The sequence below is a fragment of the Callionymus lyra genome, chromosome 5, assembly GCF_982586985.1.
Source record: "Callionymus lyra chromosome 5, fCalLyr1.hap1.1, whole genome shotgun sequence".
NCBI lineage: Eukaryota > Metazoa > Chordata > Actinopteri > Syngnathiformes > Callionymidae > Callionymus > Callionymus lyra.
This window is the reverse complement of record NC_141822.1, coordinates 29,790,158-29,807,398: the sequence shown is the minus strand read 5'-3', so window position 1 is coordinate 29,807,398 and position 17,241 is coordinate 29,790,158. Positions and strand designations below refer to the sequence as shown.

Here is a 17,241-nt window from a genome sequence, read left to right as displayed (position 1 = left end):
ATTGTTCCGAAAAATCTTTATTTCAGTTTTTTGGAAGCGGAAGTAATCAGTCTCTCAGTTCCTGTCTGACGTCTTTCCTCATTGAAACACATTGTAAGTATAAAATTCACCTGATCGTTCTCTCTTCCTCCTTTTGGTTTATTCCGTTTTCAAATTATTTTTTTATCATAATTTGTCAATTACTGTATATGTTTGTTGATGATTCTTTATTTTTCCTCTGAACCTAAGGAAAACAAACCTCCTTACATGGACAACGCGGGGTATTTCAGCCCAGATACATTTGCTTTTTCAATGCTTTTCTAGTATATTTTGTTTAATCTGTATTTTTGTCAGGGCCTGGAACGTTCAGCCCTGTAAGAAGTGTCCATGAAATGAGAGGAATGTTCCAGACTGAGCCAAACATGACTTTGAACATGTGGAGCTTTTTTGGGAGCCACAGATCAACTGTCATTCACGACTATTGAAAACACCTGAAGCGTTGCTGCAGGGAAGCTCCACCCACCCATGATTGACAGCTTGAAATTACTTAAACAAACGAGGCAGGATTTATTTTTAGCTTTAAGGCTGAAAAAGGGAGAGAAAAATATTAACAGTTTTTACCAAGGCTCTTTGACAACAGCAGTCACATTAGTAACCACTTGACTTTTAAGTGTTCACAGTATTAATGTTTTTATTTGGTTAAGAATGTATTTAGTTTAGCTTGGATTTGTTTAAATGTATTTTTTCACAGTAGTTAAAACAACACTCATTTGTGGGAAGTAGGATATGTAATCAATTCAATCTCACATATTGATAAAATCTGCTTTTAGGTCTGAATACTTAATATATCAAACCTGGGGCAGTTATAGAACAGACGATCTGTACTAATACCTATTGGGGGTTTTCTCCTTTTAATTATTAAATCTGAGGCTGCATTTCATTTTTTCATTTAGCCTTTTATTTTTCGCTTTAAATTCTAAGATTCTTCTCTTTGTATATAGTACGAAACACAATCTTATCAAGGTCTCTACTAGCACACAGAGGAGAAACATCTGCTCCTCAAAACGGTTGTTGCTGGGGCAGCTGGGATCCCATTCCAGCTACATCCGTTTTACCATTCAGTCCCTTGAAGCCAATCCTTGTCTAGTTCAGTTTGTTTTAATTTAAAGATTTTGTTCTTTGTTTTTAAAGTTGCATCGTGACCATGCTTAGTAGAGACAACCACCTGGACAGTTTACTCGTCCATCAATGGACCTTATTTGTGTGAGGGAGGACTTTGTGATCCTTTCTGTCTCAAGCTGGATTTCACGACTTTCAGTATGCTCTTTTAAGGACCTTTAAAACTGACAGTAGAGTTAAGTAAGTTTTCTTGAACAAAGTACTCCATAAAAAAAATGTGGTTAAAAAAAAGTGTCTCCCAACACGTCTTACATGGTTGCTCATGCTACACAGTGACCAATACTAAACTAAGGCAATTCTGAGTCAGTTGGAAATCCAATCCATTGAAACTGATGACTGTATTTAAAACTTAGTTTCCAGCAGAAGTGTGCCTTTAGAAGTCCTCCTCGTCACACCAGTGCTGGAGAAGTATTCTCTACTTTCTCACACAAGCTAGGGGATAGTGTTCTTACAGCTGGTTTCAACCATTGTTAAATAGTAGTAGAAGAAGAAGCTGTCGCGTCATTTCCGGTTAGTGCGAAGCAGCAGTGTTTGATTTGAGACGTACTATCTGTCGAGAATTTGTGTGCTAGTTAATACGTACACTATCCTGATGCATACTAACCGCCAGTGCACTAAGAGAAGGATGCGATTTGAGACACAGCACTGGTGTTTCTGATAGCAAACATTTTTTAAGTTCATGAAGGTATCACACATCTGTGATGAGCCGAAAGAAAAATGAGTCACAGAATAAAATAAAGATGTTTATTTAGAAAAATATTAAAACAGGAACCGAACATCAATCGCCTTAATTTACCGCAACATTTTATCATTTGAATCAGGGGGATTATGACACACATTCTCACAGTGCCCCTTGCTAGTCGACGTACAGGACAAGAGCATACAACCACAGTTGGTGCACAGAGGAAAAATAATTATACATGTATTCATTCATTTTATAGAAAAAATAAAGCAGTCAATTTGTGTGTCTTCTCTGCATTCTTATAGTCTTTGTGAGTGTGCCCTACATTTATTTATTTTTGAATTTAGAAAACAAACAGATATATTTGTATCATTTAATAGTGTGTGGCCACATAGAACCATTCATTAGAACCACTGATTCTCATCACTGTACAAAAGAACTCACAATATTTTACTACGAGTCAAGATCATTTCTTAAACTTATTCAGACAAGAGGGTCAAGTTAATTCCGACCTGGAAAACCTGGTGAGAGACACAAGATTGATTTTTCATAATTTACACGATCGTCAGGCACAAATGATTCAGAGACGTGGTCTCTCTCAGCGTATCAAAATTCAAGTATTTAAAAAAAAAAACAATGTTATCGTGGTCGTACATTGCATAACACATGTAGCTTTTCTATCTTTTAGGTTTTGTGACCCTGCTTTACTTTGAAGGCATTTTAAAGGGGTTTAGATGAGAAGGTCAATCTTTTTGTTTCTTATCAATGTGTCCACAGGTTGCTCAGCAGGTCCGACTCTATGTTATCATGTGAAGTGCTTGAATATAGGCTTTAAATACTGACTGTGAAAAACTGTTTGGACTTTCTATAGTTACGTGATGTTGACACTGTTGGCCTCAGCAAACTATTAATAACAGACACTACACAATGTATGCAGCATATAACGTACACTACAAGCATTGATACATAATGTATGCTATGTAACGCGACATCTTGAACCACCAAATAACAGCCACGTGATGCTACAACGGGTGAACTACATCGTACGCAGCATATCCTAAACTAGATCTCCTACCCTTCATAAGGTACTGTACATAAGATGCTACATACACAATGTAAAATAATACAATAAATACGTATGATATGTTATTTACCATATGCTACATATAGGTCAGTACTTCAGGTGTATGTTAGCAATCCTACTACTCATCCATCTGTGTGCTACATATCTTTCAGCATTGATCGTTGCTTCTCGTCTTACACCGTCATACACTATGTATCGTACCCCACATACCATACATTACAGATATTCTACATATCGTACACTACCAGTTACGTGCTACTCAACCCGGGCTCCATATCAGAATCTACAAACTGGAGTCGCACGCTACATATCGTACACTAGATATCATATGCTCAGTGTAGTACGTTACATACGGTACACCACATCGTTTCTATGCAATGTACTGTATAATCCTTAATGTGTTTGAATCAGATGCACTGGTGGTTTTGTTCTATAATATAATAATAATGGGTCATCAAGTATATTTGATGATTTGTGAAGAATTTAAATGTGGCGTCATTATGATTGAAATTAGCGTTTCTATTGACAGACAACTGAACGCCATCTTGTCAGAGTTAGAGTCCGGCCTGCTACTCACTTTGTAGTTCATTACGGACTTGTTTTTCATCAGAGGAAAACTCTTAAGTGCTTGTAGATATTTAGCGTGTGCTGAGAGGCTCAGCTGAGTCACTCTTGCATTTTTGTGACCGGTAAGGCTCTGGGTCATTGGGCTGAGAAATGAAGGCGCTGACGTTGAACCATGATGTGTAGAACGTTACAACATCACTGAGTTTTAAAGGCTTTAAAGATAAATGACCAGGTCATATTCATCCTTGATGTAGAACGGAGAGTAAAACCCGCTCACAAAACAGGACCTTGACTATTTATAATAAGTAAATAGTACTCAAACGTTTTAAAAATGTCTCAACCAAACTTTTGTTTAACTGATGAATTTATAGTTACTTTTTTTCTCACTCAAAGTGCCTTTAAAACCAAATGTTGGTCTCACACTGACGACTGACCTTCTAAAGGTGCCAAAAAAAAGTTTGGAGGGAGGAAATGTGTGTCCCTTTAAAAAATGGTTAAAAATGAAGTAAAGAAACATAAATATATATACACCAGTCTGTGCTGTACATGAATGTGTTGCGACTCTCCAGCATCTATAAATACGTTTTGTGTGGGGCTACGACGCAGCTCTGATCAGGCACAGCCGCACTCCTCCACGATCATGTTGGGAACGTCGCGCTTGACAATGTTGTATTCGTCGTCGAAGTAGAGCATGGACATGGTGCTGAGTTTGGTCGGGATGCAGCAGGAGTTCATGGACCCCGGGCTCATCCCCCGGATGCGGTACTGGTTCACCACGGCGGTGTGGAAGGACGACGCTAGCCCGGGAACACCGGCCATGTAGGCCGGACAGTTTCCCTCGCAGTAGTTCCCAAAGTAGCCTGACGGCGCAATGATCCAGTCGTTCCATCCGATCAGTCGGAAGTCAATGTAGAACTGCTGCCGACAGCACAGGCTGCTGCTACCGTCGCACTCGAGCCCACGCTTCCGGATGCGGTGTTTGTTATCTGCCTGCTGGGCCTGCACCACCAGGAAGGGCCGGTGCGACTCGTCGTTGTGGTTCAATAAGACCGGCATCACACCGTTCGCCTCGCAGCCCTCGCAGCGCACGTCCAGGTTCTGCCGGCGGTCGCCCTTCTCGAACACTAGTCGCACCGCATCGGTCAGGGCGAAGGTGTGCCAGCCGCTGCGCTTCAGGTCCACCCTCTTCTCCACCAGGTTCCACTTGCTGCCCAGACCCGGCTCCTGGTAGTAGACCTTCACCGTCACCTTCCGTCGAGGTCGCGTCTCGGGAGCAGGCGGCAGCAGCTTGAAGTAAAGCCAAAGGGTGGCCAGGGTCACACGGAGATTCTGGTTACCTTCGCTGGAGATCATAAAGAACAAACTGGACTTGGACGTCACCAGGTTGTCTATGAAGAGAAGACAACAGAAGCACCGTTGTTAGATTAAACTCTCCTTCTTTTGAGTGCAAAATATATTTCTTTTTTTTAAACTAACCACTCTTTTATCTTTTATTTTTTGTCGCCAGTACATTACGCTTTCCAAGCACAAGGATGTAAACTATGATACTTAAGTTGCTGGAGGAGGCTTCACTAACCCCTCATTAGGCCTCAAGGGAAGGAACAGTGAGGTGCCTTCTCTCACAAGTCATCAGCTGAGTTCTTTGGGTATAATATCTAGGGTTTTTCGGCGGGTGTGGGGTCTACAAGCGGTGGGAAGCATTGTGTTGTAAAGCACTGTAACATTGTTTTGTCTGTCACTTATTTAGATATTCTAATAATATTTCGATTTGTCTTATAATCTTTTAAAACGGGTCAAAATGTTTCTGAGTAGCAGTAACAGACTAAATCCATTGTTACAAATGTTTACAGAAATTAACTTTTTAAGGGTTTATACCAAGAATAAAAGTTATTCTTATATGAAGTAACCCGCATTTAAAGATTTTACTGGATGACATTGAAACCCATTAACTCTCTGAAACAAAATTGAAACGATACTTTTCCGCATCCCTTCAAGTGTTTGTGTGACTGGAAAAGCACATAATGTTTATAACGTTTTTAACATATTATCTGCATCTTTCGATTTTTTTAAATGTATTGTTTTCGTGTTTCTTTAGCGTCAGATCGTCTTGTCTTCCATTACTTGATTATCCTCTAAAATATGTATATATATGTATGTTATTTTTTTAATATTAGGAATCATTGACATCTCCTTCCTCACCTTTTTCCGCAAAACTGATGATCTCCGAGTTCTCTTCCAGAACGTGGTTGTTGGTCGGGTGTCCGTCCAGGTTCGGGATCTCCACCCGTCCGTCCTCGCGCAGCTTCCCGGCGTGCAGCTTCCTCAGCGCGGTCACCATGGCAGCGCGGGGCAGCGGGTGCGTGATGTTGGGCCGCTCGCGCATCTGCAGCCGGCCCAGGATGTGTCTCTTCACAGCCTCCAGGAAGTCCAGGTTCGGCCGTCCGGAGTCCAACTCCTCCGTCTGCGCGTCGCCGCAGGTGGCGCAGGTGTCCTGGGCGCGCGTGTCCGCCTCCTCAGCGCCGCTACAGAGGACCAGAGCCACGAGGAGAGCCAGGCTGAAGAAGCAGCCTCTCATTTTCTGCTCCAGGAGGACGTCAATCACACTTCAATCCTCCCCCAAAATCCCACTGTCCCCCAGTAGAATGTCCAGATCCGCTTTATTTTTTTTGCCAAACCAAATGAGTTTTGTTACATTTTCACGCGTAACTTTCCTCAGTCGCTCTGGAGATACTGGTCCAGACGCTCCAGTCGTCCATGTTAGAGGTGAAGTCCAGACTGGGGGACGAAGACCGTCATCATCATCATCCTCGTAGACCCCCGGTCACAGAGGAGGAAGATGTGGTGTGTGAGGTCCGGGTGATGGGTCCATGTTGGAGACTGATGCTGTGAATGAAGACCACCTGTTTTATATCCCTGAGGGGCGGGGGTGCGCTCGGACAGGGGCGGCCAATCACAAGTTCAGGGGGGCGCGGCGTTTGAACCAAAATACTGGTGAAGCGCTTATTTCATTTCGATGGGCTTAACATCGCAACAGCAGGACCATAAAACTCAGCGGTGCGCTTAACTGCGACACTATTCTCTTGGCTTGCGTGAACTGAACCCCGATTCTGGTCGCTGGGTTTGGTGGGTTCCCAGTCTACAACTTCATCTACGAGTGTCGGATAGTTTTGCACAAGTATAACATAAAATTGTAAAACTTTATTTTTAAATTGTATTTCCTTGTCATAAAGAAGTATTCTCTCATTGAAATGGACACTGAGACATAAGTCCAGAGGTCCCTGGTCTGATCCGGTTAATGGGCACTCTCTTGGACTGCAGGAGTTTTTTTTAACTTTATTTCTGTATTGTCTTGTGAGACAGACATCAATTGCATCGAGACCCTCTAAGTGAGGACCCCTATCGTGAAAATGGAATGCTCAATCATAAGCGTTGTTCAGTGAAAAGTAAGACGTCCGAGAAGCAATAAATCAAGAGCTCCCAAAGGACTGACTTTGTTTTAGGACACAATGTACAAAATCTTAATCTTTTTTAAATGGCTGCTGATGTGTTGCATGAATAGACGGCCTGAAGAAGAAAAGGTCGAGCACGTCAGCTCTAATCTCTGTTGGATGTATTTTGTTACTGTTTGTATTTTTCATTGATGGATACTGTTCTTTTGTATAGCTCCCAAAGGTACCCTACTTGGTTAGAGTCTCTTATGGACCATAAAAGCAGACTTTTTTTTCTTTCTTTCACAGAAGCATTATACTGATCCTCACTTGCACCTGGAGAGTCTTGGATTACCTTGTTCTTGTTGCAGTCTGATTTAATACTAACCTTTTTAGTTTATGGTATTATTTGATTCTTTTGTCACTATAAGTAAGTTGTTTTGACTGAACTTTACTGAACCATGTAATCCTTGATATTCCTTATTATGCTCCAGTATTACATTTGCTGTTCTTAACTCTGCACTTTTTTATGACCATCCTGGCGGTTATAACATTGGTCAACGTGTTGATTTGTCAACGCATGCAGGACTAAACAAACTGGCATGAGCTGTCTCTAACCTTTGACCTCAAGCTGATGGAGCTTACGAACACAGGGATGAGTGTTTTTCCTCCTGTCACTTCAGTTTTTTCTGTCCGATGTGGATAAATTAACACCAGCTGCAGATCGGAAAAGATTGTCTTTTGAATCTTCCACATGCGTCAGTAGATTCTGGGAAATGAATTTGTGTAAAGTGATGCCACAAACCTGGAGTTTTAAATCCGCCCGAGGGACGAAGTGTAATTTCCTGCTGTGGTGCGTCAGACGAAAATGAAAATTGTGAAATGCCGCCACCTTGCGGCGAGGGTTAGACATAGACTTCAACATAGTTTTGATGGTTTTCTCTCTCTCTCTCTCTCTCTCTCTCTCTCTCTCTATATATATATATATATAATAATAATAATAATAATAATAATAATAATAATAATAATAATAATATAATCTCTATTTATATAGCGCCTTTCTAGACCAGGGTCACAAAGCGCTTTGACAGCCATTCACACATACTGATGGGAGTAGGCTGCACACACGCGCCAAGTCTGCCATCATTTATATATAATGGTTGATGGTTTTATATATATATATATATATATGTATATATATATATATATATATATATATATATATATATATACATTAGCAATTTCCAAAAATATTATATATATATATATATATATATATATATATATATTGTAATTAAAAAATATATTTTCAAACGAATGTAGATGTTATGACGTTAACATGGAATGTTCTTCACTATTAAATAAAAGTATGGTGTTTATTATATATATATATATACATTTATATATATATATAATTTATATATATATATAAATTATATATATTTTTATATATATATATAATTTTTATATATATATAAATTATATATAAATATATATATTGTAATTTTCAAAAAATATTTTCAAACGAATGCAGATGTTATGACGTTAACATGGAATGTTCTTCGCTATTAAATAAAAGTATGGTGTTTTGTTTTGCTGTAATGCTGTAAACTATATAGTCAAAAGGATCATAGAAATACTGATGTATTAGAGTTCATTTTGAGGAAACAAATACTATGACAACTGCTTAGATGTCGAATTTATTTTGATAGCTACGAACAAGAGAACTGCCTTCTTTCGCTACTTTCGCTGTGTTGACAAGTATCGCTCTCCACTGTTTTATATTTGTGTGTGTTACTGCATCGTTTACCGTCATCGTCACCATGTGCTGTTAAAAAAAAAAAGCATGTTTGTGTTTTTACGAAAGTTTTAGGTGGTTTCTTAGGGAATCCACGTTGTTGTTTCCCTTGGTCGCACATGCGCAGTTGAAAGTGAAGGTCTGTTCTGGTTTGAGTCATCTTGACGCAAACACTCTTTGGGTGGTTCTGAGTACAAGGTGGGGCACAAGTCTGCTCTCTCGCTAAAGTTAGCTCGTGTCGTCCCATGAGGGATACAAACGCTACCATTAACAACCAGCTGCTGGTATGTATTTAAAGTTTTATTGGAATGTTCTGCCAAACTTGTATTTTATTTTTCTGACGAAAGCTTTGGCTGTTTTTAACCGGATTTGGGATCCGCAAGACTTTTCTTTGGCTAACAAGTTTTCTGATGGATGACTGACAGTTGCCTTAGCAAATGACGGTCGCCGAGGGGCGTTCCTGTTGGAACGTTATCCAATCCATCGCTGTTTGGCGCGTGAAGGCGGGAACTCCCTCGAGGAGAAGTTTCTGTTGAGTGTCAGTAACATATTGTGACACCGTATAAGTATTTAAACCTAATTGTTCACGATGAGCGGAGTATGATCATGTATTATGACATAACCAGAGTGTGGGCGGGTCTTCCAACACGTCACTCACTTTAGATCACACGACATTGTCGGGACCCGTATAATTCCCTTTTCCTGTTTACTACCTGTATAGATGTGCCCTTGGAGACAACTAGTGAGTGACAGTTAACCTCAGGAACTAAGGGCACACCTGGACAAGTCTGCAGACGAGAAATGATTGATCCTGTTATTTATCTCAAAAGAAGTTTTGTTCTTGTCACAGTTCTAACGTTTTACCATTTTTAAAGGAACTATCTCTGTCAGCATCTTGTGTACTTCCATCGTTGCTTGGAGTGGCCTGAATATTAAAGAGAATAATGGCATCAGGGAAGATCAAGAACCAGTCCTCGCTGGTCCTGCACAAAGTGATCATGGTGGGCAGCGGAGGAGTGGGCAAGTCCGCCCTCACCCTGCAGTTCATGTACGACGAGGTGAGCGTCATGTTCCTCTTATATGCATCTACATTCTTGTGCTCTTATCTGGGTTCCTGTTTCCAGTTTGTAGAAGACTACGAGCCTACAAAGGCAGACAGCTACAGAAAAAAGGTGGTCCTGGACGGAGAGGACGTACAGATTGACATACTGGACACAGCGGGTCAGGAGGACTACGCCGCTATCAGGGACAACTACTTCCGGAGTGGAGAAGGCTTTCTGTTGGTCTTCTCCATCACTGAGCACGAGTCATTTAGTGCCACTGCTGAGTTCAGGTGAGCCCCAGCACTAGTCTACACAGGTGGGCAGTGCTGAGATTATACTGGACTCCCAATATAAGGGATCTTTGAGAAGGATTGGCTCCATCTAGTGGACTAAAATGGGAATTACAAATACATGTTTCAGGAAGTGAAATTGATGATGATATCACAATGTAACACTTGGAGATGTGTGTGTTGAAATGCAACAGGGAACAAATTTTGCGGGTAAAGGAGGAAGACAACATTCCCCTGCTGCTTGTGGGCAATAAGTCAGATTTGGAAGAACGCCGAAAAGTTTCTGGAGAGGAAGCTGCAGCTCGGGCTGCAGAGTGGGGGGTTCAGTACGTGGAGACTTCAGCCAAGACGAGAGCCAACGTGGACAAGGTAGACATTTTAATAGAGTCATTTTCATCATTTTGTGAATTGATTAATAATTTACCATTTGGGATAATGTCCATTCAAGACATTGTATATTGATGTTTTTTCCATTTCAAACTGTGTTTTTGAGTTTTTGCAGTATAATTTAACTTCCTCTGGTTGTCCGTGAAGTGCTGACAAGTTGTCTTTTCACTTTGCAGGTTTTCTTTGACCTCATGCGTGAGGTTCGGAAAAAGAAAATGTTGGAGATCAAAGACAAAAATGGTCCGAGCGGCAAGAAGAAGAAAAAACATTGCTGTATTCTGTAGCCACCAGTTCGGACACTAATATGACCACTCACCTCTTTCACTAATGTAAAAGTATACGATTCTATACTGAACGCATACACGATGTTGAGGGTTGTTGACCCAGTGATCTGTGGATACTAGTATTCACAAGAGACTTTGGCCGCCAATCTTCATGGTGCACCTCGGCTTGCTGTCATGTTTCCGCAGTGACTGAGGATCATAAATACAACTGTCTGTCAAAGTTTTATTGTTTAAAGAAAAAGTATAAAAATGTGTATAATTTTTTTTTTTTGGTTTGTTTGTGTGTCTTCTATACCTATTGTATTGTTTTGTCTTATAATCAATCACATCCACACACCTTGTTTTGCACAATGAGTATTTATCATCACTCAAAACAATCTGATGTGTTTGAGTATATGAGCCGTTTAATAAAGGTTTGGTAATGCTTTACCGTTTGTAAACTTTTTGTCCTTCATTTCCCTGAGAAAGCTTCTCCGAGGTAAGATTTCTTTGTGTGTGTGTGTGTGTGAGAGAGAAGGTGAGCATGTGAGAGAGATCCTCTTACAGTAATTCTCTTGCTGCTGATCTAACAATTCGCCGGAACCAAACCCTCATCCATTCAGCAGCCCCATAGAAATGCTGGGGGGTGATGTGGTTGCGTTCTGGGAGGTGGAGTTGAGCGATGGTGTCTACAAGATCCAGTTTTCTCATGGAAGCACCACAGGGAAGCGAGTCGTGACTGTAAATGGAAGTGTAAGTAACAAATGTGCGATTCATCAAACACTCTTCATTACAGCCATGAGTGTCAGAATCACAAGTCTCTCTGTATGACAGGAAGTGATCCGTAAAGACTGGATGTTCAAACTGGTTGGTAAGGAAACATTCACTATTGGGGATGCAAAGACCAGAGCGACGATACACATTGAAGCGGTGGGAGGATTTTCCTACCAATATTCACTGGATATCAACGGAAAAAGCCTTCAGACATTCTTGAAGCGCCGCGCCCAAACTACTGAGACCTGGCTCTTGCAAGTTGATGGGGTTGACACAAGGGTTGTACTGGGTAAGATTTAGAATAATTGAATATGTATAAGTGTAAATAGGTTTATTTGAAACACGTGCATGACTTTCAAGCACTGTACTGTTATGATATCAATCTTTCGACCTGAAGTGACTCGGATGTGTTACAACTCCACAGAAAAAGACAAGATGGATGTCTGGTGTAATGGACAGAAAATAGAAACAACGGTGATTGATTTAATCAGACATATACTTGAGATGTTTACCTTTTTTTTTTCTTTTTTTTTTTACTGAATCTCCATTCTTTTTTTCCCACATATTCAGGGGGAATTTGTGCCTAATGGTACAGAGACTCGATTTTATCTGGGTTCACATGAGTGTGTCATCTCTACTACCACTAGCCGTGCCAAGAAAAGGAAACCTGTCATTGTGCACGAGCTCTCGGTGGATGGACAGCTCATAAAACCACAGTAGAAAAGTAATGTCTCTTTCTTGAAGTAAGGAAATATTAAATCTCTGTAAATAAACATGAAAAGGAGCATTTATTTTCATGTATCAACTATAGTTTGAATTTGCTATTTAGGCAATATACCTGACAGACTTAATTCAAAATTCTGACACAGAAAGTTTCTAACTTTCGATGGATGGACAGCCCATAAAACAACAGTAGAAAAGTAATGTCTCTTTCTTGAAGTAAGGAAATATCAAATATCTCTAAATAAACATGAACAGGAGCATTTATTTTTCATTTATCAACTACAGTTTGAATTTGCTATTCAGGCAATATACCCAACAGACTTAACTCAAAAATTATGACACAGAAAGTTTACTATGCGTTCTAATATTACATAAAAAATCAAATTAAATAATTATTCTAGTATCCTTTTAGATCAGTTATTGATACACAAACGTCACAATGAAACATACAGTATTGGAGCCTATCCAAGCAACTTCATAGACACACACAGCTGATTTCCTCAACTATAACGCCACCGTGTGCCCGTTATATTTATTTATTTTCTGCTTCCATATCAGTTTTGGAAGCTTTTACTTTTTGAACCACTTCCGGTATTTTGCCTCGGCGAGAGGAAGCGCATTGCGGGGAAATGACGCTCCCGGTCGGGATACAGGGCTACAGTGTGTCCAGGATGGACCGCTCTTCACGGGGCAGGAACCTCGAGCGTCACCTGTAGAAGGTCGAGCTGTGAGAACCATCTTGTCGTCACATATCGTCGGTACCTGTTTGTTTCCCGTCCTCGACTGCTGCAGCGAGAGCGGTGTGTGGAGGCACGACTGGTCCGGAAGACAAAACAACGGACGGGGAAAAAGACACTACAATTTTGCTCAAGTGGTGTTCGGGTCCTTTGGCCGCTGGATTCAGCTGTTGTTGTTTTCTCGAATTTTCCGTTCTTCGAGTGGCCATTCCACTTCATCCGGGTTCCAATCCCCCCACAGTGACGCCTGGAAGTCGCTGTTTCAATCCCGCTTTTCCCGTGCTCATGGAAGCTAGTTAGCGTTAGCCTGCTAACACTAGCCAGCTAGCAGACGAGCAAGGCCGTTTTATTTCACATCAGACGCGTATTTAACGTTCATAAATGACGTTTAAAGCTGCCATTAAGCCAGATAAATAAATGTTTTAATCTCCGACGGGTTTAATGATATGGAGAAGCGGTGCTCCGGCTGCCGCACATCTGTCACCGCGCCGGAGTTAGGAGCCGGAGCACAACAGAGAACCGTTGCCTGGTCCGGTCACTAGCGCCGGTCCTCCTGGAGGAGATCCAACCCTCGGGTTCACAGAGGACTATCGTTCGGCTCCTGTAGGATATTGACTGAGGATTCAGCTATGAATTAACTGGCCGCTGGCTCCAGTTGTAAACTGTAAACACTGATCCCGGGCTGCCTTGGAGGAGTCGCGGCCATGAACTACCAGCAGCACCTCGCCAACTCTGCAGCGATCCGGGCTGAGATCCAGAGGTTCGAGTCCGTCCATCCGAACATCTACTCCATTTACGAGCTGCTGGAGCGGGTGGAGGAACCGCTGCTGCAGAACCAGATCCGAGAACATGTCATCGCCATTGAAGGTAAGACAACAGAGCAGGTGGACCATAATTTAAGTTGCATTTTCCTAAACATTTTTCAAATTAAATAACCTTGCTAACATACTTGTTATTACACTGCCTTATATTCGCGAGTAAAATCTTTGTATTTACCTAGAGCATGTTAAAATCTAAATAAATCTAATTCAAAATATGAAATAAAACCACCAAACCGGTCTGACAAAAGATATCCCTTTACATCATGGCGGAAGCCTAATGTTTTTGGCCCAAGTAAAAAAAGCTGACAGGTGTTTACTTCAGCCTTCTCACCTGAATCTAATAGTAAGTGTTGACTGAAATCAATGAGAGTGAATGATGATCTGTTGGTTTGAGTTGTGTGGAATCTGGAATCTGAAATTTCAATAATAAAGTTAATCTTATAAACTGAACTTTTGGTGGTTACAAAACTAAACTTAACAACTTGTGTTGGAATTGAAACTTGATTCTGCCAGTGGTTTCAGTTATATTGTTTTAAGATGTATTCGGTTTTTTTTTTTAAAAATAAGCACTTACTGGGTCTATTTGAGTATAGAACATGGAAATAAAAAATGCATCAATGTAATATTCTTTTAACCGTTTCACAAGAAAACATCTACATGAACCATATAATAACAAGACTTTGGAATCTAGCAAATTATTAAGAAAGAAAAACGATAGTTTCTTAGCTGTTTCATGGTATTCAAAAACAATTTCTTTTTTTCATAAGTGGTGTGCTTTTAGGTAGTGATTATATTTCTGTCATGTATAATATTCTTGTCATGAAACAACATTATTATGTGTCGTCTTAAGATGTATAATGATGATATAATGATGCTTGATGACGTAATGTTTCCTGTCATTTTAATTTAATGCTAAAGTTATTAAGAGGTTACGCTGCAGGAGATTGGCAGTCATTTGTTTTTAAGTATTTATGTAACCATGGTTGCTCCCACCCCCCTCTTCTGTCGAATGCACCAGATTAGAGGCATTCTGTTTTTCTGTCCTGCAACTTTCACCCGGCTTAATGTAGTGGCAGCGCATGAGTCATCGGGATCGTGTTCATTCAACCCTGTTGATGAGATTTAGCTCAAATGAGTGTCAAATTGCTTATAAATAAGATGAAGATTATTTAACAAATGGAATCAATGCACACAATTTCAAAATGATCTTTGAAGATTGTTTACTTAGTAGATATAATGCAGAAATAGAATATAAATGAATACTAGTTTTCCATTATGTTTTAATAGGGTAACATAAATTAAAAATTTTAAGCAAGGTCAGAGGTTATATGGCCTACAAGCGGCTTACATTGTGGGATCCTCTGGGTCAGTCTCAGATGAGAGGTCAGACGTAATTCAACTATGTAAGTAAACTGTGATCCTTGTGATTAGAATATCTATGGCTGATCCATTTATCAATACACTTTAGTTTGGTTGTTACAAGGTGGAATGACAGTGTTCCTATAACTCTTTTTTTTCAACAACAATAGCATTAGCAAAGCTGGTTTTTGGTCCAGCATGGTCCCTCCATACACTGTCATAATATAGCACACTTCTCGTTGTATGTGCTTAATCGGTGGAAAGAACATCTATACTTTTTGTGGTTGTGTCCTATCCAGTGCCTCTCCACAGATCTATAATATAGCTTATTCCAGAGACTTTATCGGCCTGGTTTGAAGGAAGCTCCTGGCTCAAGATGATGTTCTTCATGTGTCTAGATGTGGCGCACAGCTGTGGCCTCTTTCCTTTTTCCTGCAACATAGACCAGGATCAAAACAATAGATGTGTAGCAAAAATAGTCTACCCCATTTCCTGTCGACGCTATACAATACCCTCATATTTAAACAGGACAACACTCATTGATGCAGCTGATCGGATTACTCGCGATGCTCAGATTTATTCAGAAGGGAGTTGATGTCACTTCCTGTTCTATTGATTTCTCCTCTCACGGGACAAGTAAATAGGGTTGTTAGATGCGAGCTACACAATGTGGAATATCATTAAATAAAGTCAAGCTAAATGTTATTTATAATGTTTATTGCCAACGTTTAAGAATGGAGAGTACCGGTAGTAATAATCTGAAAATGAGTGGAAGCGTTCCTACATTTTGAATAAAACATTCCATCTGTCCCAATACAATCCAAAGAATATTCTTTCTTTCTTTTAGTTAAGTTTTGCTTGACTTTGTGGCAGATTTTTTTTTTTAAAGAAAAAAATGAAAAGTTTCATTCTATAATAGCAATTGATCATTGCTTGTATAGTAAACCATTATATTTACTTGAATAATAATGATAATATTGGAAGACTGTTTTACATTCAAATGTTTCAAGGCAGACTATTTATCATATCACATTAAATCCCAAGTTATAGTTTGAGTCAAAAGGACATGAAAGAGACCAGAGGACACGTTACTATCTTTGTCAGGACTGCTCATGCTTTCCCATCCCCTCATCTTCTCATCTATGAATCACCCGCACAGTGTCTCTTTGTCTTCTCTTCCCACTGGCTCAAATATTTCTGCACAACAAAATCCCAGCCAGAGAATCAAAAATTCAAACTTCAGGGAAAAACATTTAAAGAAAAATAATTATATTTTCAATTGTGTTGTTTTAATTTAAATACATTTTTCATTTGGAGATGTAAGAAATATTATTATGGTATTTTTAGAAACAAGTGAAGGTCAATATGGATCAGGACTCTAGTTCAGGAACTGCTTCATAATGCAAGTAAGTAATTTTTCTAGACCAGGGTCACAAAGCGCTTAAACAATCAAAAAGATTTAAGGATCGGGGAAATGTGAGTTCTTCTACTTGAGCGGGTCAGAATTCTCGCTGCAGAGTTCTGAATCAAGTGCAGGCGAGACAGCTCCTTCTTGTTAAGACATGAAAACAAACAATAGTCAATGTTGCAATAGTCCGACAAGAAGACACAAACGCATGGATTACAATCAGATCATGTTGTGACAACATTTTCCTAAGTTTAGAGATTTATATGGATCATCACTGGAGTGTGTAGAGAATTTTCAAATGAAAATCTTGTTTGAAGCACGCACAAAAAAATGTATTTCAATGTTGGGTAAATCACTATTATAATCTCATAAAGATAAGAGACGAAGGCAAACATGATTAAAATGTCATTGCTTCCCTTTTTGTCATCGTTTTCATGATGTAACAGTGACCCCTGTTGGTTCAGATAGACGGTTTAACAAAAGGTTTTGTTAAATGTTTAAATAAATTAAATACTAATACTACTACTATACAATTTCTCAGGGATCGGTTTGTTTATATACTTGTTAAAATGTACCCTCGTGTATGTTACACAAAATACTATACAGCTTTATTTAAGTGCCTCCTCTTTTTGTGGAGTAGCTCCTCTTTTGGCCAGAAGAGGGCGGTAGGGAGATGCTGACGTGCATGGCTTGACGGGAAGACTCCTCACTAGTTCGTC

The 17,241-nt window shown here is 39.9% G+C and overlaps 4 protein-coding genes across 4 annotated transcripts in view; 3 read left to right on the top strand and 1 right to left on the bottom strand.

Moving 5' to 3' along the window:
- Positions 1–3,330: 3,330 nt before the first annotated feature.
- Positions 3,331–6,175, bottom strand: LOC148080208 (inhibin beta B chain). Its single transcript, XM_087791822.1, has 2 exons — positions 5,691–6,175; positions 3,331–4,879 (listed from the first exon to the last, which is right to left on the bottom strand). Exons 1-2 carry the CDS (start codon positions 6,064–6,066, stop codon positions 4,104–4,106), a joined length of 1,152 nt encoding a protein of 383 aa, XP_087647948.1. The 5' UTR covers positions 6,067–6,175; the 3' UTR covers positions 3,331–4,103.
- A 2,699-nt stretch (positions 6,176–8,874) lies between these two features.
- On the top strand, positions 8,875–11,161 carry LOC148080207 (ras-related protein ralB-B-like). Its single transcript, XM_087791825.1, has 5 exons — positions 8,875–9,001; positions 9,593–9,775; positions 9,842–10,050; positions 10,245–10,419; positions 10,614–11,161. Exons 2-5 carry the CDS (start codon positions 9,662–9,664, stop codon positions 10,719–10,721), a joined length of 606 nt encoding a protein of 201 aa, XP_087647951.1. The 5' UTR covers positions 8,875–9,001; positions 9,593–9,661; the 3' UTR covers positions 10,722–11,161.
- A 25-nt stretch (positions 11,162–11,186) lies between these two features.
- On the top strand, positions 11,187–12,194 carry LOC148080206 (fas apoptotic inhibitory molecule 1-like). The gene is made up of 4 exons (XM_087791826.1): positions 11,187–11,453; positions 11,535–11,763; positions 11,899–11,948; positions 12,045–12,194. Exons 1-4 carry the CDS (start codon positions 11,337–11,339, stop codon positions 12,192–12,194), a joined length of 546 nt encoding a protein of 181 aa, XP_087647952.1. The 5' UTR covers positions 11,187–11,336.
- A 639-nt stretch (positions 12,195–12,833) lies between these two features.
- agap1 (ArfGAP with GTPase domain, ankyrin repeat and PH domain 1) overlaps positions 12,834–17,241 on the top strand; it is a 45,255-nt gene continuing 40,847 nt past the window's right edge. Inside the window, exon 1 of the mRNA XM_087791814.1 lies at positions 12,834–13,801. Coding sequence (XP_087647940.1) covers positions 13,639–13,801 — 163 coding nt within the window. The 5' untranslated portion in view covers positions 12,834–13,638. The remainder of the gene's footprint in view (positions 13,802–17,241) is intronic.